General features: G+C 47.5%; 1 protein-coding gene across 1 annotated transcript in view; it reads left to right on the top strand.

Annotated features, from left to right (window-relative positions):
* The window catches only part of TMEM120B (transmembrane protein 120B), a 28,420-nt gene extending 6,527 nt beyond the window's left edge, over positions 1-21,893 (top strand). Inside the window, exons 2-12 of the mRNA XM_083717588.1 lie at positions 7,485-7,603; positions 9,246-9,362; positions 10,435-10,494; positions 11,953-12,048; positions 14,877-14,966; positions 16,221-16,286; positions 17,224-17,285; positions 18,057-18,149; positions 18,830-18,894; positions 20,200-20,268; positions 21,430-21,893. Of these exons, the coding sequence (XP_083573714.1) occupies positions 7,485-7,603; positions 9,246-9,362; positions 10,435-10,494; positions 11,953-12,048; positions 14,877-14,966; positions 16,221-16,286; positions 17,224-17,285; positions 18,057-18,149; positions 18,830-18,894; positions 20,200-20,268; positions 21,430-21,537 (945 nt within the window). The 3' untranslated portion in view covers positions 21,538-21,893. The remainder of the gene's footprint in view (positions 1-7,484; positions 7,604-9,245; positions 9,363-10,434; positions 10,495-11,952; positions 12,049-14,876; positions 14,967-16,220; positions 16,287-17,223; positions 17,286-18,056; positions 18,150-18,829; positions 18,895-20,199; positions 20,269-21,429) is intronic.
* The last annotated feature ends 1,426 nt before the right edge of the window (positions 21,894-23,319 follow it).

The raw sequence follows: 23,319 nt of genomic DNA, 5'->3' as shown, positions 1-23,319 counted from the left end.
CTCTTGTGGATCAATTTCGGCCGCGTGCCCCACCTCCATCTGACAGGGAACTTTTTTTTGAGGCCACTGATCACGTTTCTTCTGCCTCTGCCTTCCCTGCCAAGGTTTTGTGCTTGTGAGGTGAAACCCACTCAGGTGATTTTGTGTGTGAGTCACAGGGTGCCCCTCTTTGCGGGTGCGGGTGTGTTGTTGTTGAGCTCTGCAACATAAATTGTTGAAAAATCAAAGCAAAATCCATGTCATTGTGTTTTATACAAGTTGTAACATCCTTGTGATAGTGGGCTTTGAGTTATGCTGACGCAGGATTTTTACTTGTACCTTGTAAGTAGAATGTATTTTTAACCCTGTCCTTGAAACAGAACTTAACCAGGGTAGCTTATATAGCAGACTAAAGGGAGAGATACAGTCAGAAGGCGCATGAAGCTGCTGCCTTGCTGAAGCTAATCAGGTCTCGGTCTGGTCAGTTCCTGGATGGGGGACCATCTGAGAAGCACATGGATCCACTGTGTTCCGTGCAGGAAGAAAGGACTGAAATGTAGGAAAGTAAATAAATAAAAGCACTACAGATACAAAGCAGCAGATCAAAGTATCAGGATAAAACTAGCCATGGTTGGACTGAAATTTGCAATCAAGACTCTGAGAAAATAAAAAGGGTTTTGCTAGGTGTCTGAAGGATATCAATGTAAGCCTCCCTGGAGGACAGTGTTTCATAAACAGGGGGGCCACCACTGAGCAGGACGTGTTTCCAGTTGCCTCCTACTGCACTTTGAATGACCTTGGTGGCTATGTTGAAACCAACAATGGCTTGGTTTCTTTTCTGGCTTCTCTTGCTGTGTCTCAATTGCGGGTGAGTAAGGAAACCATGGCAAAGCAAGGCTATTGGGTTCTGCCACAATGCCAAACCATAGTTTAGGCAAGCTGTGGTTTGTAAGCCAACAACTAACCATGGTTTCACGTAACGGTTTGTTGGCAGATATCAAACCATGGTTGGTTCACTGGCCTGGGTGTACCTGTTTGAACAAACCATATTGAGGCTAAACAAACCATGGCTTAGCATTTGGTGTGGACAGGCTCATGCAGAGCCGGATGGTGCTACTCTGCTAAGGGTTTTAAAGATAACTGCTTTGGACTTAACTTGTGTAAACAGTCCCTTGCCTGGTGGACCATAGGAGAACAAGCTTAGTTCTTTAGGGCTGGTGAACAGCCCCATGATTTTCCCTCTTCCTCCATGGTGCCCTGAGTACTTGCTTTTGTTTGTTGAAATTGTATCCTGCCTTTCCTCTTGAAGGAGCCCAGCGTAGTTATGTAAGACAGGTGGTGGATGTGGGCATATGAGTGCCCTGTAGGTGCGGCAAAAACTGATTGCGCTGATTGGCTTGTGCATGGAACTCTTTTGACACTCACTGATGTGGGCGTCAAAAATGCCTAATTACTTTCAGATAGAGACAACCTTTCTCCCCTATGTCTCCCTTCTTTCCTGGCTCTTGAATTTTATCTTCCTCCTTACCTTCCTGTCTATCTGATTGAAAGCAGGATTTTCAATCATTTCCCAGAGTTCCAAAACCATTAACAACAGGGGTTTAATTTAGTTAAAGATTCTAAACCAGGAAGATTCTTCCTGTTAGCCCTGTAGTACCGAAAAGAATGGGACACGGGTGGCGCTGTGGTCTAAACCACAGAGTCTAGGGCTTGCCAATTGGAAGGTCAATGGTTTGAATTCCTGCGATGGGATGAGCAATGGGTTGCTTGGTCCCTGCTCCTGCCAACATAGCAGTTCGAAAGCACGAAGTGCAAGTAGATAAATAGGTACCGCTCCGGCAGGAAAGTAAATGACATTTGCATATGCTGCTCTGGTTCACCAGAAGCGGCTTAGTCATGCTGGCCACATGACCCGGAAGCTGTATGCCAGCTCCCTCAGCCAGTAAAGTGAGATGAGTGCCACAACCCCAGAGTCGTCTGCGACTGGACCTAATGGTCAGGGGTCCTTTACCGAAAAGAATGAGACACGCTATTTTTGAAAATGTCATGTTTTTGTTTTAATTTCAACGTTTCCCTTCATTTCTGTTTTTTAAAAAGAATATTTATGGACTCTGTCAATGAAAAAAATATGCACATGGCTACATATAGTTCTATTTTTCTTGCTGTAGATAATGAAGTATTTTAAATTACTAATATGGGGAGGGGTGGTACTTCTGCAACATACTTTGGCCTGCTAATGTCCTGGCTTCCAAATAATGTATATTATTATTATTATGAATATAAATAAGTAAAGCATCACTTGGAAGGGAATTTTGAGCTGCTGTATAGAGTCTTTCTCTGGGTATTTAAGAACATATGTTGGGGGGTCACAAACCCTTTTCAACCAGTGGGCACATCTCAAATTTTGGGAGAGTGCTGTGGGCGCCAGTCACAACATGGCTTCCATGGGAGGGTGTGGCATAAAACAAATATTGCATTTGGGAAATTTTCTAGAATTTCCATGCTAGGAAAGATTTCTCTACTTTTGTTTTTATTTTATTATCACAGCTTGTAACAAACCTATGTAACAACAAATAAACATAAACTGCAAACCCAAAACAAAAGCAGCTGATAGTTCCTTCTGTCAAGAGAATTGCAATAGATCGCCTTGTATCTGTGAAAAACAATGATAATTTTAGTCCTTAATCCAGTAGATCTCTTCACAAGTTTCCATGTGTTTGAGCTGGCTTTTTCATTTGGTCTTTGTGGCACATAAGGGAAATACGTGGTAGCCATATTGCATAAAAAGACAAAGTGTTTGATTTGCCTCTGGCTGTGACAAATTAACTTTTCAGCCAGGGCAACAGACCAGACTTGTGCATACTAAGAGTGCAGCGATAGCTCTGTACATGGGGCCAGTACAGTGGTACCTCGGGTTAATTCGTTCCGGAGGTCCGTTCTTAACCTGAAACTGTTCTCAACCTGAGGTACCACTTTAGCTAATGGGGCCTTCCGCTGCCGTGCGATTTCTGTTCTCATCCTGAGGTAAACTTCTTAACTCGAGGTACTATTTCTGGATTAGTAAAGTCTATAACCTGAAGCATCTGTAACCCGAGGTACCACTCACTATTTGGCAATTTCTAGCCAAGGTATTTCTGCATCACAGGGCTGAAAACTAGTACAATGAGACAGAATTCTAGGAGGGAGTTGACGCTGAGCAGACAGGAGTATAACCAGAGTTTGGCAACCTAAGGCCCATGGGCCGGAAGCGGCTGAGGAGGGTTGCTTAACAGGCCCATGAGCTGCCCCAAAACCAAGCTGCCCACTCAGGGAGTCCTTGCGTTGTGCTGCGCTGGTTCAGCGGCTCCAGAAATCACTTCTGCGCATGCTGGAAATTATGTCTGCGGTGCCGGAAATCGTGTCTAGCGCATGCCGAGACACTGAAAATCGCTTCTGCGCAGGCGCAATTTCTGGCACTGCGGACATGCACAGACGCAATTTCTGGCGCCACGCTGCGTCGGCCTGGCCCATGGAGAATCTCCGCGGGAGTGATCCGGCCCTTGCCCGGTAAGCTTTGCCGACCCCTGAGTATAACTCTCAACACAATACATGCCACAAATTCTGGTCTTCTCTTGTCACTCGCTCAGTTTTACTCGGGAGCAGGGCTGGCACCAGCAGCCAACTGCAGGCACCCTCAGTGGATGCCCGGTGATGAGCCCCCCCACAGCTTGTGCCCGGCTGTGTGCACCACCCACCATTTTGAAATGCCCCTCCTTGTGCCAGAGCCCAACTTAGCACTGCCGGAATTTTAAGATGGTGGGCAGGGGCCCCCAATATTGGCAAGGCCCTCCTAAACCCTGGTCCTGGCAGTGCCTTCTTCTGTTCCTCCAAATCTGCTGCGTAAGCAAGGGCGCCCGTCTTTGGCAGGCAGAGTTACAGCGTCTGCAGGAAATTCCACGTTGCCTTGCAGCTAAACCCTTGGAATGAGCTTGCCCTTTGGAAGATGACGCCTTCCCCAGCGTCGCCCCCAGTTATTTATCCACCTCAATGAGAACAGTCGCTCTGGAGTGCTTGACCTTCCAATAACATGCAAATAAAACTTTGCAATCAAACCTTCATTTTGGTTCGTTCGAGGGGTGCTGGTGTGGATTTGATCTGTTCAACTGATCCACTTTGCGTGGTAAAGGAGTTCAGTCTTGGTTAAGCAGCTGAACTGGATCTGGGTGCAGCTTACTTGAAATGGTCTTTCACACCCCCCCCCACTCCTTTTTTATCAGTAAGTTGGTTTTATTGCAACTGCAAGCATCAAAAGTGCTGTCTGCAAAAGTAAAAGGAGAAAGGGTTTTAGTTAATGTTTAATAGGCCTTTTATTAAGTAACTGGCTTGTGCCTTCCTAATTTCATTTCCTGTTCTGTTGAACTGAATGGGTACTGGGCAAGGGGGTGGCATGCTGTTGTTTATTACGCCCCTCTGGTTGTTTTTAGTGGGATTCTGCTCAAAGGTAGGGCCTGTTTTGAAAAAATGAGAGTCAAGCTCATCATTGGCCCATTAGCCCAGTGTTGCGTGCACTGACTGGCAGCGGTGGCACTGCACACTTTTAGGCAGGATATTCCCAACCCCACCAGAAGGTTCTGGCGATTGGACTTGAGTCCTTCTGCACCCACAGCAGGTGCTTTGCTTCTTGACTAGCCCCTTCATTGGGGTCCTGTCTGTGTTGGAAGTGCTTAACAACCCTGACCACCCCTTTCCCAGGGAGTGATAAGAGGGAGATCTGCAGAGTTTTTGATTGTCTTTCATTCGGAAGACCCCAGGTTCAGTTCTCCAGGTAGGACTGGGAATGTCCCCAGTGTGGAATTCTGGGGAGCTGCTGCCAGTCTGTGTAGGCAGCACTGAGCTAGATGAGCGAATGATCTGACTCTGTATAACAAGGCGGCTTTCTACATTCCTCTCCATCTAGTTCAGTGTTTCCCAAGCTTGGGACTCCAGCTCTTTTCAGACTACATGCTGAAGAAGGCAGACGGAGTCTGTCAGACTCCATTGCAGGGCACCCTCCATCTTGGGGAGCCGGTGGGCTTGCTAGCTGGGGGGGGGGGCAGGAGCCTTCCTAACCCCCAGTTGAGCAGTGGGCCGGGGCCAACTGCATTGGCCTTGGCCTGCGAGGCACAGGGGTGAAAGCTTCACCTGGCACCTTACAGGCTGGGGCCAATGCAACTTGTTTCAACATTGTGGTATATTGCCAAACCACAATGTTGGACTGGCGATACACTGCAATCTTGAAAGCCCATTCACGGCCAAGTGGGGATTCAATTCCTGGCCTCCCACGTCCTGGTCCAGCCCTCCAGCTGCCACACTGCCTCCTTGCATGAGGTGTATTGAGGATGCTGGTGTAACGGGATGGCACAGTTCCTTTTGCTTGCACACCCACTTCCCAAAGATCTAAGGTACCTTTGAAGCAGAGATGGGGAGCCTGAGGCCCTCTGGATATTGCTGGACTCCAGCTCCCATTAGGATCACACTGACTGAGGCTGATGGGGAATCTAAGAACATCTGGGCAGCCACATGTTCCCCATCCCTGCTTCACGTGGAGAAACTCTTTCAATGAGCATTGAATAGGGGGCTTAAAAAAAAAAAGTCTCCTAAAGTCATTGGACACGTCTTCCTATTCATTTAGCTATTTATTCATTTATTCATGTGGTCATGGCCTCTCTTGGCGCGAAGTTGTCCTGGAGGGGCTGCTTCACCAGCTGCTGCAAAGGAACAGATGGTGGGTGCCGTGTGGGATTAGGGCTAAGTTGGAATGGGGTCAGAGGTGCTGGCCGAGCAAAGGGGGAAAGCGGCTTAGAGTGGATCCACGGGGGCTTTCTGGGGATTTTTGAGGGGTGGCGGGTGAGGAGGACATTTGTGTCCTATTTGGCATTTTGGGAAAGCCAGCCGTCTTCCATAATCCATATTCATCTACAGTAGCTGCTCAAAATCCACTTTGATGGAGGAACGGGCTCAAGGCCTTTGTGTTGGCCGTTGCCATCAAACCACAGCTGTAGCTACAAACAATTACGAAGGGCAGTGTCTGTGGGGGTAGTTGGCGCATGAACGCAGCTGATCATGCTGAATTATTTTTAATTAAATTTGTATAGCATCCTCCATCTGAAGGTCACAGGGCGGTTCACAACAACCCCTAATATCTGAAAGGCCACCCTCTTTCAGTCCCACTCAGGTGTTCAGATCGATGGGAGGGGATCCTCTTGGTTGCTCCACCTCTCTCTGAATCGGGGGCGGGCAGGAGAGGGCCTTTTCTGTGGTAGCCCCTAAGCTGTGACTCTCCCCACAGAGGTGCACCTCACATCTTCATTATAGAGCTTTTAGTGAGGAATGAAGACACACCTCTTTACTGTGGCTTTTGTCACCTGAGCTGTATATTTCCAGTACCCACCTTATTTTTGTGATTGCAGGTTGTTTTAACCTGCTTTTGACGTTGCATTTTAACTGGGATATGAGGGTGTAGGGTGGGTAATTAATAATAATGATAGCTGTCATTCTGACGCTGCCCTCCATCACAAGAGCTGACATGGGCCCAGGCTTTCCAATGGAGCGGCTGCCTGGGCAGCAGTTGTCAGATGAGGCAGCCCAGATCCTACCCCTCCATTAGGTGAGTTCTGCCTCGTCCTATGAGCTCCTCTGGGGAGCTTTCCAGCTGCACAAAAATAGAGACAGAATTCCTCTTTGTGTGTGGCTTTCCCCAGGTTGGCTGACCTGGATGACATTTTGACCTTATTTTCCCCGATGCTTTAAATGCGAAATTTTAATCTTCAACTTTGTGCTTCTGTCCTGCCACTGCTGCTGCTTTTTAATCTGCTGCTTTTGGATTTGATTGTGCTGCTGCATTGTTTGTGAGTTGTCCTGGGACAGCTTTTTGGGTGCAGGAGAGGGAGAAGGCAGGATGTAAACACTTTAAATGAACTCTGCAGTGCCCCTCCCCTCCACCATTAAGCTGCTTTAGGGTTCTGGCTGGCTCTGTTTCTAAATTTATTGCTTTTTTAAAAAGTGGGGTGCACTGTTTTGTCTTTGTCTTTAACACTGCTTTAACACTTTAATTCATAATGCTTCTTATGGATGCTTGGTCCTAAATGGCAGGTTAATATTAAATAAATAAGATGCATTAAGTGACGTGACCCACCAAAATACGCATGTGGTCAGTGCTATAGGTAGCTCTGTGTTGTGTTGCATGCCTGGGAGGGTCATCATTCACAGGTAAAGCACTGCTTTGCAAGCAGAAAGTCACAGGTTCAGTCGCCTCCCCAATTGAAGCCTTGGAGACAATAATGTCAGTTATGGGACAATGCACTCAATGGTCTTAGCGCATGGCACCTTCCGAGGCCTTTCCAGGCGATTTAATCTGGAATTTCCCCCTTCCTGTGGAAGAAACTACATAACCTGCACTTTCAGCTGCACGTGGGTGTTCTGTTTGCGTATTGTCCCCTGTTTAATTTCCTGCCACTTAATGCATCCTTTTTGCTTATCTGTTGTAGGAAACTCACAAAGTCTACAAACAGAAGCTAGAGGAACTGAACAACTTGCAGGCCACCTGCAGCAGCTCCATACAGAAGCAGAAGCGGGGGCTGAAAGACTTGCAGAACAGCTTCCAAAGGTAACGGAAAAGCACAACACTTGGGCACCTGAACGATTCTCTGCTTTAACTGGAAGCTGTCCGACCTGCTTGCTCATCCCCAAAATGGGATGAGGTTGCTGGAAGGGCGTAAGATTATTCTGTCGCCAAACCACAGTCGCCTTGCCAGGTGGACGCAAGAATCCACCCATCCCTTGGCCAGTGTTACTGTGATGTCAGGCAACTGCTGCTGCTGTTTTGCTTTATTAGCACCCCTGCCCCCCGGTCCCAGGCCAAGTTGCAACCATTTTTAATACAACATGAAAAACAGTTTAAAATCAATTACAGTGGGACCTCAGGTTACAGACGCTTCAGGTTACAGACTCCGCTAACCCGAAAATCAGGTTAAGAACTTTGCTTCAGGATGAGAACAGAAATTGTGCGACTGCGGTGCAGCGGCAGCGGGAGGCCCCATTAGCTAAAGTGGTACCTCAGGTTAAGAACAGTTTCAGGTTAAGAATGGACCTCCAGAATGAATTAAGTTCTTAACCCGAGGTACCACTGTACAATCTCAAAAATAAGATTGGGCCCTAAAAATATTCATCCCAGATGTCCAGGGCCAGTGTGGTGTCATGTTTAGAGCACACTTTTTCAATGTTGCATCCCCAGATGTTGTCGAGCTACAACTCCCATCATCTCTAGCTAGCAGGGCCTAGTGCTCAGGGACGATGGGAGCTGTAGTCCCACAACACCCAGGAAACCCAAAGTTGAGGAAGGCTGGGTTAGAGTGCCGGATTAGGGCCTGGGAGACCCGAACTCCAGTTGCCGCTCGGACACGAAGCTGCCAGTAACCTTGGGCCAGTCACCAACCCTCAACCTAACCTACCTCACAGGGTTGTTGTGGGGCTCGATTGAGGTGGGGGAGAGTTGTGTACACTGCCTTGAGCTCCTTGGAGGAAAGGTGGAATATAAACGCATTAAAAATTAACAACGACAACAACAATTTATTTATACCCCGCCCATCTGGCTGGGCTTCTCCAGCCACTCTGGGCGGCTTCCAAAAAAATATTAAAATACAGTAATGCATCAAACATTAAAAGCTTCCCTAAACAGGGCTGCCTTCAGATGTCTTATAAAAGTCTGGTAGTTGTTCTTCTCTTTGACATCTGGTGGAAGGACGTTCCACAGGGCGGGTGCCACTACCGAGAAGGCCCTCTGCCTGGTTCCCTGTAACTTGGCTTCTCTCAGCGAGGGAACCGGCAGAAAGCCCTTGGTACTAGACCTCAGTGTCCAGGCAGAACGATGGAGGTGGAGATGCTCCTTCAGGAATACTGGACTGAGGCCGTTTAGGGCTTTAAAGGTCAGCACCAACACTTTGAATGGCAGGGGTAAAGGGGAGCATCTTCAGAGTCCTGCGAAACCTGCATAGTGAGGGTTCCTGGGGGTGCTGGGCATAATGCACTGCTGTGTGGAGAGCGCTCCACAATTTAGCGGCTGACACAGAAATCCATAGCATTTCTCCCCCCGAGTCCCCTGAGGGCAGTGGGGCTACCGGGAGGCCCCCTCTGCTGCACTTCACACCCAAGAGGGGAAGGGGCCAGTCTTTCAGCTATTTGGCTCCTGGGTCATCTGTTTTCAACTATCTGGATTTGTGTTCATCTTCTCTGTCCCTGGCACTTTGCAGATGCAAGCGTGATTGCAGCCTGGAGGAAGCGGAGCTCATACAGCAAATCGGTAGCCAGATCAAAGAGCGGCAAAATGTTTTCTTCGACATGGAAGCCTATTTGCCAAAGAAGAATGGGTAGGTGCTTCTGTAAAACCGACATGCCCTCTTGTGTGAAGCCTGGTCTCTTAAGGACATGAAGAGACATGCTTTTCTTAAAGAGATGGAAGCATGTGACTCATTGTTGGAATCCACTCTGCACGCGCTCAGGGGCCGACCTGCCGGCCTCTTGGCACAGAGTGAAACGTTTGCCTGGGAATGCCTGGCTCAGAAGCTGAATGCAGGCGGCGTGTCACACTCACGCACATAGTTTCCAGCGTTAATCTTGGTGAGGTGATACCTCTGGAGAACAATCCTGGGAATCTATTATTAGCAGAGGAGGAGAAAGGTCCAGTGACAGAGAGGAGGGGGGAGTCTTTTCTTTCCCCTGCCCTGAGCAGACGAGAAATTTAAATCTGGGCCAGGACTGCAGAGATTGGTTTGTTTTAGTTATTAAATTTATATACTGCCTTTTGCCAAAAGGGCCACACGGCCACTCACAGCATGCAAAACAAATGTCACTGCGTAACATGATATCTGTGCAACATGAATTATAATCCGGCCACATCTGAATGGCTGCAGGTTAGCCATCTTTAAGAAAGATAAAACAAAATTCAACAGTAATGAAATGATAAGGCCAGCACATCAGCCCCAGCAGAAGCAGCAGTAAAACAGGCGTAATTGAGGTCAAAAGCTACTTACCTGTTTTTTACACAAAAGACCCCCAGAAGTGACAGAATTTTGAATCAGGATTGCAAAGTTAAGTCTGTTAGGCTAACTGATGGACAGTGACATTTATAAATGTCTACTTGGAAGTAAGCCCCATTGAGTTCAGTGGGGCTTACATCCAGGTAAGTGTATAGGGTTGCTGCTGAGCTTGTGCTGACTACAGTTTGAAGAGGGATTTGTGACCTCTGCACGTTGCTGGCAAAAGCAGAGGAAGCTGTCATCTGAACATCTGGCGATAAGATTCCGGCGGAGTCTTTCGTTCAGCTCATGCCTTGCTACAAATGCAGCTGAAATGGGTGATCTGGGGCAGAAACGACAACCAACAAATGAAAAAAGAGTTACCCCGGTGAAGGCCTGATGTGTTTTGCCCTTTTCCTTGCAGTTTGTACTTAAATCTCGTGCTGGGGAACGTGAATGTCACTCTTCTAAGCAATCAGGCCAAGTAAGTTGCTTCTCTTCTAAGACTCTCTGAGCTGCTTTGTGTGACACGGTGAACCAAATTATGGGCACCTCCAGACTGGGTTTTTGTTTTGTTTTGCCACTTTATTCTGCCACGTGTCACACCACACAGTGACCGTGTTGGAGTGGTGCGTTTATACTGGGCCATCCACTTACCATTCTGCAGTCTTTCCCCAATGCTCCTGCATTATTGCTGTCTTGCTGGGTGTGGGGGGGCTCTTGTGCTATAGTGCAACAACAACAAAATCCTCAGAACATTTGTGGTGTAAAAAGTTACAGGATTTCAACAGGAAACTACAGGACATGCGGTGGGTGGAAATGAAGCAGTAAATGTGCCTCAAAGCCTTTGCGGGTGCAGAGAGTGTTGAACGCATAACTGGCCCAATGCCATCAGGAGCATCACAAGTGCATAACAGAAAGAATGTTGCCCTATGGCTCCGCAAGACCCTGTAAATGCGTTTGGGCTCCCAGATAGGAGCTCACAATTGCTTTGCTCCTGGTTGGGGAGCTCTGGCTGCCAATCATCCATTTGGGGCAAGCTACCCCCATCTTTCCTGTATCTGATGTTGTGTGATGTTGCTTGTGGAAAATTTCAAGTTGCAGCTTCAAAGGAAGAACCAGGAACATGCTCTCGATTCTTCCTTTGCAGACAAAATTCAGCACACATTGAATCTAGCCCCTGACTAGTGACAGAAAATGGTGCCCCCCGCCAAAGATTCAAGCTCTGGTTTGATTTGTTTAAGCCCTAGTTTGGTGAAGCCATAAGTTGTCCCATAGTTGATCAAACAAACCATGGTTTCTCCTCAGCTGCTGTTGCCTCCTGTGTTTGTAAACTGGTGAGAATCTGGTGTCAGGTAGGCAAATAAACCATGGTTAAGAAGGGGAGAAGAGTTCTCATGCAGTGCTCAGCCCTATTTAAAGCAAACCAAGATTTGTAAGCCAACAACAAACTGTAGCACTAAATTGTGGCTTGTTAGCAACCACAGTTAAATTGCTGGGTAGAGTTTGAATATAATGTTAAGCCGTGCTATTAGAAAACATCACTTCATAATTCGCGGTTTAGCATTATGTGTGAACCAGATCAATGGCCTTGGCCCAGTATATATGGCCCATTGTTCAACCCGGACACTGAGCTCCAGTTCTGAGGGCCTTCTGGCATTTTCCTCACTGTGAGAAGTGAAGTTACAGGGAACCAGGCAGAGGGCCTTCTCGACAGTGGCACCCGCCCGCCCTGTGGAATGCCTTCAGATGTCAAGGAGATAAGTAGCTATACAACTTTCAGAAGAAATCTGAAGGCAGTCCTGCATTAGGAAGTTTTTAGTGCTTGATGTTTATGTGTTGGAAGCCGCCCAGAATGGCTGGGGAAGCAGGCCAGACAGGTGGGGTATAAATAATAAAAGTATTACTATTATTATTCCCTGATTTAATCCTTTTGCTCCAGGTTTGCCTACAAAGACGAGTATGAAAAATTCAAACTGTACTTGACAATAATCTTATTCCTTGGAGCAGTAGCTTGCCGATTCGTTCTTCATTACCGGTAAGACTTCATCTTTGTTTGCCGAGCAACATTATCCATTTTTACCATGGAGTGGATTTGAAGTGGTTATGCTTGCAAGCAAATCTGGACTCCACTTAATGTGAACGTAAAGCATCATTTGTTGACTGCTGCTTCTGCAAGTTAATCCAGTCCTGGTGCAGATTTTCTCCCTACATACACAAAAGTTCTCTGTTGCTGGAGAGACACTTCCCCTATAATACTTTGCAAATGTTCTAGGTGCACACTGGGTTCATATGTGACACTGGTCGGGCTTGTGAGATCTAGGAGCTGCCCGCTGATCATAAGGGGGATGGCCATAGCTCCGTGGTAGAGCCTGTGGAAGGTCACAGGTTCAATCCCTGACAGCCTCTCCAGTTAAAAGGATCAGAGAAAGGTGTTTGCCTGGGAGCTTAGAGAACTGTTTTCCAGCCAGTGTAGATAGATACCAGGGAAACGTTGTGCTGAGACCTGCAACAGAACATCACAGTGTGGATTACTTCTGTAGAGAGCTTGTAAGGAAGAAGAAGAAGAAGAGTTTGGATTTGATATCCCGCCTTTCACTCCCCTTCAGGAGTCTCAAAGCAGCTAACATTCTCCTTTCCCTTCCTCCCCCACAACAAACACTCTGTGAGGTGAGTGGGGCTGAGAGACTTCAGAGAAGTGTGACTAGCCCAAGGTCACCCAGCAGCTGCATGTGGAGGAGTGGAGACGCGAACCCGGTTCCCCAGATTACGAGACTACCGCTCTTAACCACTACACCACACTGGCTCTCACTACAGTTCTGCACCCTTTTAACCTGAGTATAAGCCCCATTGAACTCGCTGGGACTTAAGTTCTGAGCAGACATGCCTAGGATTGCCCAGTCAGCCTGCTGTGTCCTCCAGGACTCTCCCTTTCCCATCCTGTCTGGTTTCCCACTGTTTTCCCCCTCCCCTTGTCGTTCAGCGTGTTGTGGCTGCTGACCATGCGTGGCTCTCATTGGGTTGTCTTCGTGATTTCTACCTTAGAATTGTTTTTCCTCTTCTTCCAAAGTGTTTCTGTAGTTGTTCTTACCTTGGGGTTCCCCTGAGTGAACAAATATCTCCCTCTTGTGCACAGGAGGTGCTGTTTTAATGTCACTCTCCCTCTATTTCCAGTCTTCAGGAGGAATGAGTGGGCTAAAATAGTTCTTTAAAATTAGCTGCCAAGTGGGTAAATGGATGTGTTATCAAGCATCTTCTTCCTTTAACTACAAGATTGGTGGTGTCAAAATGCCTTTTCCTGCAAGGCTGCTTTGCCACCCGTTCTACCAGAAATCCTGGCAAAATGTTGAGGGTCCCCATATTCCCAGAAAGCCATTTGAAATTGATTGCCCCACAGTGAGGTTGTCAAAAGTTTGTTGTTGCCTGTCTCGTCGTGCAAACTTGGCCATTGCTGTGATGCTTTCCACTGACTTCGAGGCTCACCGCCACCAGTATGGCTTTTCCAGTTGATTGGATTTATCGAGATCTAATGGAATCCTTTCGCTGAATTAGTCCTGAGGCGCCTCTGCAAATTGGATCATGTGCATCTCCTCTGGCCCAAAGGCCTTTCCCTCGGATGGAATTAGCGCTGCATTTGCAAACTTGTCTGCCTGCCTGGGAGCTTTGTGTCAGCGAGTTCCTAAGTGGAGTCCCTTAAACTACGTGGCTCTGCTTTGCCCTCTTCCTTCAAACCTTGGTGAGGGGTGTGTGCCAAAAGTGGGCTTCACACTCCTGGGAAGACCCTTAACACAGTGGGACAATTTTAGAGAGCAGATTTGGTTCAGCCATATTGGAAAACAGCACTGTGGCGTCTCTTTGGTTGGGTATTGTTTACAGTGGGGATTCCCTTCATTTGTGAAATTGGGCCCTTTCTGCTCTGTAAATTCAAAGCAGCACCCTACACTTTAAACAGGCGCATGGCTTTGTCTGGGAATCCTGGGAGTTAGTTTGTTTAGGTTGCTGAGCGTTGTTAGGAAACCCCATTCCCCTTGCAGAGCTTCTTAGAGTGGTTTAACAGACCATTGGGAATTGTAGCTCTGTGAGGAGAACAGGGCTCTCATAACAACACTCAGCACCCTTAGCAAACTACGGTTCCCAGGATTCTTGGACGGAAACCATAACTGCTTAAAGTGGTATGATACTGCTTTAAATATATAGTGCACAGGCCATGACAAAAACAGTTGCTATATAAAGCTTTTCAAATTAACCACAATGCCTTAGTCTGGGCTTCTAGTAGACTGAGGTTTTCCAAGTATGAAAATTGGAGTTGACGAGAGTATGTGTGCACCTTTGCTGGTATCTTTCCACGTAAGCTTAAAGGTAAAAGTACCTCGACTGTTAAGTCCAGTCATGGCCGACCCTGGGATTGTGGCGCTCATCTCGCTTTACTGGCTGAGGGAGCCGGCGTACAGCTTCCGGGTCATGTGGCCAGCATGACTAAGCCGCTTCTGGCGAACCAGAGCAGCGCACGGAAACGCCGTCTATCTTCCTGCCGGAGCAGTACATATTTATCTACTTGTACTTCGACGTGCTTTTGAACTGCTAGGTTGGCAGGAGCAGGGACCGAGCAACTGGAGCTCATCCCGTTGCGGGGATTCGAACCGCTGACCTTCTGATCAGCAAGCCCTAGGCTCTGTGGTTTAGACCACAGCACCACCCGCATCCCTCCACATCAGCTTAGAAAGCAGCTGATTATTTAAAAGATCAGAACCTCAGTATTAGTTACCTAAGATTACTCTTTACTTTCGCCTTAGTTAATGAGTTTTGAAGTGTGTGTACTTGATCAATGAAGTTGGAAACTCTTACCATTTTTTATTATTCTTTCAGGGTGACGGATGAAGTGTTCAACTTCCTCTTAGTTTGGTATTACTGCACACTGACAATAAGGGAGAGCATCCTCATCAGCAATGGCTCAAGGTAGGCCGAGGGGATATATCCATAAATTGCCTAGGGTAGACCGCGATGACAGCTTCACTCAGGGTATATCGCAGGTGAAACTGCTGCCTCCTCAGTCCCTCTGCTACAAGTGCCCAGTGTGCCAAAGGAGAAACAAACTTCAGCCATTGCTGGAGGTAGAGGCGCTCAGGAATGGCGGCAGCTTCGCCAGCGATATACTGCTGGATGAAACCACTATCTCTGTCTGCCGCTCATACAGGCAGAAGAAGAACAGTCGCTGATACAGCTTGTTCCTCCCTCTGCTTCTTTAAACTGCCCAGTTGAGGAGTACGCCACTGCCCTCGCCTCAGCCAAGCAGTTTTATGGAGCCCCCACCTGCCACCAATGCACATGTGCCGGGGAGGGGGGCCCTCTGTGAAAGTGCTCCAATGAGAGGTGTACAGTTGCCTCTGCCCTCAGCTAAGCAGTTAACGGAGCCCTGTTTATCAGTACAAAATGGTAGGATAGACGGTCTGAATCGATAGCTTAATTACATCTGTGCACTCTTAATTATGTCCGCTAGTTACAAACTTCCTATGTTTATTTTCCGAGGTAAAGTACATCAGAAAAAGGAAAGAACAGAGAGGATGAGTTAACTGCGTATAGACTCCAAACTGTGTTACAAACTGTATAATTAATAAAACCATACCAAACAGCATGAAAAATGTCAGGGAACAGATATTTTGTATACGTTATGCATTAGATTTAGGTGTCCACAAAATGTCTAGCATTGCCCCCGACTTTGGTCCTCTTCAGGCATTCCAGCTGTGCTAAAACTTAACATGCAAGGGGAGGGGACTGGGATCAAGCGCCCTGGTTGGGCTGTGCAAAACCCTCTGGCTTCTGTTTCCATTTTCCTTCACATGTTGGAGGGCGAATATCTGACACTTCCGTACCCATAGGGGCTTCCTGCGTGATTTAGAACCTTGCTTTTCCCGGGTTCCACACTCTGCAGGGAACTTCCATGGCTGCAGGAGAGCCTCCAGTTCCTGGAAGGCGGTCAGAATGGGGACGGGGGTGTGGTGCTAGCTCTCATTCCCACATTTCCCCATTGTGAGTGAAGTTGATGCTAAGCTAGTAGACTTCAAGGGGGCTTTTATGTTCATATGCAACACATTTGTTTGCTAGCCTGTGTCCCATACAGGGTAGCTGTGATCTGGCAGCCACTCCCTTCTGGGTTTGCCTCGCTTTAATGTGTGAAAGTGCACACATTAAAGGTGTTCTTTTTCTTCCCAGGATTAAGGGCTGGTGGGTATCTCATCATTACGTTTCTACGTTTCTATCTGGTGTGATGTTAACATGGTAAGTTTCTCCATTTCTCTATAGCTTAAATGTTTGAAATCAGCAGAGTGCTATAGTCTGAATATAGTTAGATGCACAATATATAATAGGGTTGTAGGATAAATGAGTCCCCATATTAAAAACGTGTATTTAGACTTCCGAATGTCATGCAGTCTAGCCTTTCCTGGACCACTGCACTTCAGAGGTTGCTGGGAGGGATCATGTCTGATCCTCCCATTTGAAGTAACTCTGTAATGAGTAAGTTAATGAGCCAGGATGCTGGGGTGGGTTAGCCCTCTTCTGCTAACTTTCCATGTATTCTGTCCTCCCCCCCCCCCCCCAAGACATGGGCTGCAGGCGACTTCTGACATCTGCAGCCTGCTTCAGTCCAGTCTAGGGTAAGATACCCCTGCCCGTACGGGCCAGTCTTGACAGACTCTGGGGTTGTGCGCCCATCTCACTCAAGAGGCCAGGGGCCAGCGCTGTCCGGAGACACTTCCGGGTCACGTGGCCAGCGTGACATCGCTGCTCTGGCGAGCCAGAGCCGCACACGGAAACGCCGTTTACCTTCCCGCTGGTAAGCGGTCCCTACTTATCTACTTGCACCCGGAGGTGCTTTCGAACTGCTAGGTTGGCAGGCGCTGGGACCGAACAGCAGGAGCGCACCCCGCCGCAGGGATTCGAACCGCCGACCTTTCGATCGGCAAGTCCTAGGTGCTGAGGCTTTAACCCACAGCGCCACCTGCGTCCCACCAGTCTAGGGTAGACTGTGCTATAGGATACCTTCTGCCTTTGTGCAAATGAATGAAGGAAATTCCATCCTGCATTAGGCTGGCTTGGATGAGTTTGTTTAATTTCCTATATTGGGGTACAGAAGGGCACTCTGCGTGTGTGTGTGTGTGTGTTGAAAACATCACTTCTGTTTTCTTTTGTCTTCCTCCCCTCCCTACTCACACAGGCCAGATGGTCTCATGTACCAAATTTTCCGCAATCAGTTTTTAGCGTTTTCAATTTTTCAGAGTAAGTATGCTTTCAGTATCTGTATTAAAACACAGTGTTTTCTTGTCTCCATCCTATCTGGAGTAATGCTTTGAATGCTGCAGGCTGTGCAGCAGATTTGAGTGCGGGGAGAGCAGTGCGCATTTTACTGTAACCGGGAAGGGTCACAAACTGGCCGCCTTAGGCACCAGTAAGCACTGCCAGTGTCTCAGGAAAGAGAAGTTACATTTTATTGGCATTGTAAGCCAGTGGATGGCTCAGATAAAGCCTTTAGGACAAGGGCAAACTAAGGCCCGCAGGCCGGATCAGGCCCAATTGCCTTCTGGATCCGGCCTGCGGACAGTCCGGGAACCACTGCGTGGATCACCAATGCGTGCATTCGTTCCCTCTCCCTCACATGACGGCAGCAGTGGCACCTCCCTCCCTCCCTCCCTCCCTCCCTCCTCCTAGCTTCTCCCTGCCCTGCCTAGAGGAGGAAGGGAGCTGGGCTTTGTTGGTGCTGAACATGCAGGAGGAGAGCATTTAAAAGGGGACGGGCCATAGCTCACGGGTAGAGCATCTGCTCTGCATACAGACAGTCCCCGGTTCAGTTCCTGGCATCTCCAGCTAGATCTGGGAGAGACCCCTGTCCGAAACCCTGGGGAGCTGCTGCCAGTCAAAGAAGACAGTATGGAGCTGGATGGAACAAGGATGTGAGATGGTAAATGGCAGCTCCCTGTGTTCCTGAGCATGCCACACTTCACAGGTACCTGCAACCCTGCCAAGTAATGCAACTCCTTTTATTTCTTCCAGGTTGCGTCCAGTTTCTACAATACTACTATCAAAGTGGTTGCCTTTACAGACTCCGTGCATTAGGGGAAAGAAACCACTTAGATCTCACAGTGGGTGAGTTGTGTCTCTTGTTCGTCACATCAGTTTATTTGAAGGTGCAGTGTGTTGCTAGTGCCTGCTGGCACCTGTTAGCCTGTTCCCCCACCTGCCAGCACCGGAGAAATTAACTGCAATTGCTGATGGAACACAGAGGATGCCTTTTTGAATGGCTTGACATGAGGATGAACCCAATGTCCTTTATGCCTTGATAGTGATTTTGGATTCACTTTCACTGAGGAAATAAGCAAAAAGGCTTTAAACTTGGAAATAATGTTTTCAAAGTGGATTTATTTCTCTCTCTGCTGAAAAGATCTGAGAGGGAGAGACAAGATTCCCCCTTATATAATCTGTCTTCTGAAAAATCTATACTATGTGTTTGCAGTTCCAGAGTCATGCTAGCCTTTCGTTTTCATGAACGGAAGCAGCAATTTCAACTTCCTTAGGTCAGGCTATCTCTTCAAAGTACTTAAGAAACTTTATATTAAAATTGGCCTTCACCACCCCACCCCCAGATGGTTTGGACTACAACTCGGCCCCCGGCAGCATCACAGCCATATTGTAGTCCAAACACCTGGAGAACATCAGGATGGTGACAGCTTATTTAAACACCAATATTCGTAGGTACTTTATACGAGAGACATTGGTGCATAACGTCTCCGCTGCGTAACTTGACTGTCCTTTTTCCTTCTTCCCAGAGGGATTTCAGTCTTGGATGTGGCGAGGGCTGACCTTTCTGCTCCCCTTCTTGTTCTTTGGGCATGTAAGTTGGACATCAGAGCTTTGTTCACCAGTGCATTGTCAGAAGATAAGGAGAAACCAAAGAGAGTGGTAGTTTGCTGTTCATTGTAACACGTGTAGGCAAGGTTGTCTGTTCAGCTTCATTCATTCTATGAAGCTGCATTCCCCAGATGCCCACTTGACCACTTCAGTCTGCTGAAATGGCTCCGCTACAACTGCTTATGCAATATCTGTTCTGCATTTGTTTTTTAAAAAAGATATTTAGTGTAGCAACAGCCACAGTTTGGAACTCTCTGCTTATTTACAACAGGCAAGCACTTTCACTGCACTCATTTTCATTTAGGTTTTTAAAAAAATAAAAAATAAAGTAATTTTTTTACCAACCACCAAAACACAAACAGTGAAACCCCCCCCCTGCAGCTGAACATTGAGTATACAATATTCAGTAATATACATATTCAATAATATTCAATATTCGATAATAACATATATGGTGTGCTGACAGGTGTTTTTATCTGACTTTTAGCTCATCATTGATTTTATTTAGTTTCTAATGTTTAAAATAGTTTTTATTGATAGTTTCATTTTTTAAATTATTTTTGTAATGGGTTAGGTTTTTTAGAATCAAGCAGCATATCAATTTTATAAAATAAAAATAACAGACAACATAAATACCGGCAGCGACCCAAAAACACGTCACTAAAAGGACGTAACAGGGGCGGTGGGGTGAGCTTATACGCACTCTGCCAACACGTATGGGGCCTGGGAACAGAACTACATGCAAAGTGGTCTTTGACTGTCCTCCGCTGCAAGTACCTCCCCCTTGCATTGGCCTGTCCCATCAAACATCCATCTACTCTGATTGACAGTCACACCAGAGTCTCTTGCACAGAAGGCCTTTCCCATCAGCTGATGCTTCTTCCTCAGCCTTTGCCAACCTCCAGACATTTTGCATTTCAACCACCTCCCACCAGCCCCAGCCAGAAACCTCTGGAGGGCCCCCGTTTGGCAAAGGCTGTTCTAAGTGGAGCTGCCACAGATTGAGTCCAGAACCTTGACGAAGCAAAGCTGTTGCTCTCCCTCAGAGCTCTCTGTGGTTCTTCATTCTGACCAGTGTAAGAGGAAACCAACGTGAACATGATCCTCAGGCCCTTTGTTTGCTTCGGTCTCCTCTAGTGCTCGCTTAAAGCAGATGCCAATTTAGGCATCTACGAGGTCTAAAATTAGTGCTTCTGGATCTTCACTAAGAATAACTGCTTAGCTTTCTGCAAAGTTGGCAGATTCTTTCTTAAGTCTCCCTTTCTTCTTTCCCCTCCCTTTCCTTAAGTTTTGGCAGCTCTACAATGCTATCACACTTTTTGAACTGTCAAGACATAAGAAATGTAAAGAATGGCAAGTAAGTGGTTTTCCCCCTCAAGTACCAATCAAAATCTCGGCAAACGGGGAGGGGGGCATTGACTGAATCCCCTTATATCAGCTGGGAAAAGGTAGCAGATGGAGAAGATGAGAAAGTAGCTATCCACATTTTATTACCCATGGATATCTTGTGTTAGACGCAGGTGGCGCTGTGGGTTAAACCACAGAGCCTAGGACTTGTCGATCAGAAGGTCGGTGGTTCAAATCCCCATGACGGGGTGAGCTCCCATTGCTCGGTCCCTGCTCCTGCCAACCTAGCAGCTCGAAAGCACGTCAAAGTGCAAGTAGATAAATAGGTACCGCTCTGGCGGGAAGGTAAACAGCGTTTCCGTGCACTGCTCTGGTTCGCCAGAAGTGGCTTAGTCATGCTGGCCACATGACCCGGAAGCTGTTCGCCGGCTCCCTTGGCCAATAAAGCGAGATGAGCACCGCAACCCCAGAGTCGGCCATGACTGGAGCTAGTGGTCAGGGGTCCCTTTACCTTTACCTTATCTTGTGTTACTGTGAAAGGTGCAAAGCCAACAGCCACCATGGCTCTGCTCTGCATTCGCAGGTGGAGGCAGGAGGTGCCTATTCTGAATACTAGCTGCTGGAAGCCACGGTGGAAGGGGGGTGCTGTGGTGTCTTGAATGTGAGGGATTCCCACAGGAATCTGGCTGACCACTGAGAGAACAGGATACTGGACTAGATGGGCCATTGGCCTGATCCAGCAGGTGGTTCTTAAGTTCTTATGTACTCGTACAAGTGATCTTACAGTAGAGAAAGGAAGCTGTATGTGCCATTCTAGTAATGGCTGGTTCTCAATACACTTAGCTGCTTTAGCTGGCAGCTAATTCTTAATAGGGTTAACCTATTTAAGGGGTAGCCAACCTGGTGCCCTCTGGGTATTTTGGACTACAACTCCCATCATACCCAGCCAGCATGGCCCAGTGGTCAGGGATGATGGGAGTTTTAGTCCATAACCTCTGGAAGGCACCGGGTTGGCTACCCCTGGCCTATTTCACCGTATCCTTATTGAGACAGCCTTAAAGCTTTTCTATTGGGCTGCTTTTGTCTCTAGTTAAAAAATGTCCTCATATAACATCTGCCAAGTGCATAGGTTTGAGTTTGATTTCTTTATTTTTCTCCTGGTCCCATCTAGGTTTTTGTGCTTGCACTCACATTTCTGGTGCTCTTCCTTGGAAACTTCCTCACCACCCTGAAAGTTGTGCACGCTAAATTTCAGAAGAACAAAATGAAGAAATTGTGAAGACAGAAAGTCGTGCATGCTGGATGCTAGAACTTGGGGTCTGGTTTCATTTTTTCCTCTGCTGTGATTAGACTCATGTTCCAGACAGTCCTCCTGCTTCACCAGTGGCCCTGCAATAAGGGGGCTATGGAGGAAATTCCACCTGCGTTATACTGTGAAGTCTTCCTCATCAGACTTGCGAGTGCTTGCGCTCTCCAGCTGGTAACCGGACTATTTATATTTAATTTAATCCAAAGCCCCTCTGGCCTTTGCTGGGATATAGCCATGAGGTTGATCCATTCTAGGAAGAAGATGGATTCTCAGGAGAGAACAAAAAAGAGATGAACTATTCGGGAATAAAGCAAACTTTGATTAAATACTCTCTTTAAAGTTCCTGGTATTGGATCATGAAGGTTGTCTCTCATGGGGCCAAGTGCTGAGTACTGCTTTTTTTCAGAGCCCATCTTGGAAGCTGATAAGGCAGCCTGGTTACCCCCCCCCCCCAATGTTTTGGACCACACTTCCCACTATCCCTGACCTTTGGTCATTCTGGCTGTGGTTGATGGGAGTTGTAGTCCAACAACAGCTAGAGGGCATCAGGTTGGTGAAGGCTAGAGGGCAGGGGGAGCAATCTGTTGCTAGATCCCCCACCCGTTCTTCACTTGCAACCAACTGAAAATGTTTTCAGTGGGCACATCTGTTTGGGGGCAGTGTGTGTGTGTGGGGGGGTACTCTTCACTGTAACCTATTCCAGCTAGACTAGACACAGGAAGAAAACTTGACTGAAATCCAGTGGATGATACCCTAATTTGTCATTAGCATTGTTGGCATGAAGGTTGAATGGATGTTTCAGCATTCGGATCTGTTGAGAAAGGGGGAGGAGGAAGAAGAGGTGGCAAATAAAGAGGAGCTGCCTCAATTCTTTCCCCTCACCGTCTCAGTTTGTGATACGTCAACAAACTATATACATGCAGTGCTGGCTCTGCCATGAGGCAAAGTGAGGCAGCTGCCTCAGGTGGCCAATGCTGGAGTCTATTCGGCTTCTATATGTGGGATGGGGAAGGGTGTGCCATCTTATCATTGAGCAGCAAGGGATCGCTCTGTATATATCCTTAGTTTAAAATGCATTTTAACGCTGGCTGTGGGTGTTGCGAAAGGGTTGCGAGGTGAACACTGACAGCGTGGCTCCTTGGTCATTTTGCAAAAGTGCCAAACCATTGAGAACAGACAACTTGGAAGGTCGTCTGATTAAGAAAGCAAGTTGCAAGGGCGAAAGTCCAAAGGAGCTGCTGGCGTGCATTTAGGGGCTTGTGGATAGGTTGGTAGGGGCAAAGTATACCCTCGGTGGGCAGGATGAGAAGCCACTGGTTAAATATCAGGCAGGGAGATGGAGGTGGGGGAGAGGAAGCAGGTTAATAGCAGAGCTGAAGGCTTCCTCCTCCAGGACATTTTCTCAGGAAATAGAATTTGCAGTGTATCAGATTCTTTTTTTCAGCGTTGCTGAAAAACTGACTGTTGTTGGCAGCCAGTTTTTAATGGGAGACATCTTTTGAACCGTGAGCCAGCAATATCGGCTTGGTTCAGTCCCACATAGGCAGAGGCACTGACCAGTTTTGTTAACTATCTCTGTGGGTTTACAGAGGTCCTTGCACCCAATCTACTCTCCCCCATAGGGCTGTTTCATGGCTGCCATTATGGGAGTGGCTGTTCGAAGGCAGGAGTGGCAAAGCTATGACCCTCTCTGCCTGCTACTGCTTCCATCAGACCTGACCACTGATCATGCTGGCTGGGGCTTATGGGAGC

This window comes from Podarcis gaigeae (genome assembly GCF_964106915.1).
Source record: "Podarcis gaigeae genome assembly, chromosome: 16".
NCBI lineage: Eukaryota > Metazoa > Chordata > Lepidosauria > Squamata > Lacertidae > Podarcis > Podarcis gaigeae.
This window is presented reverse-complemented; position numbering and strand designations above follow the sequence as displayed.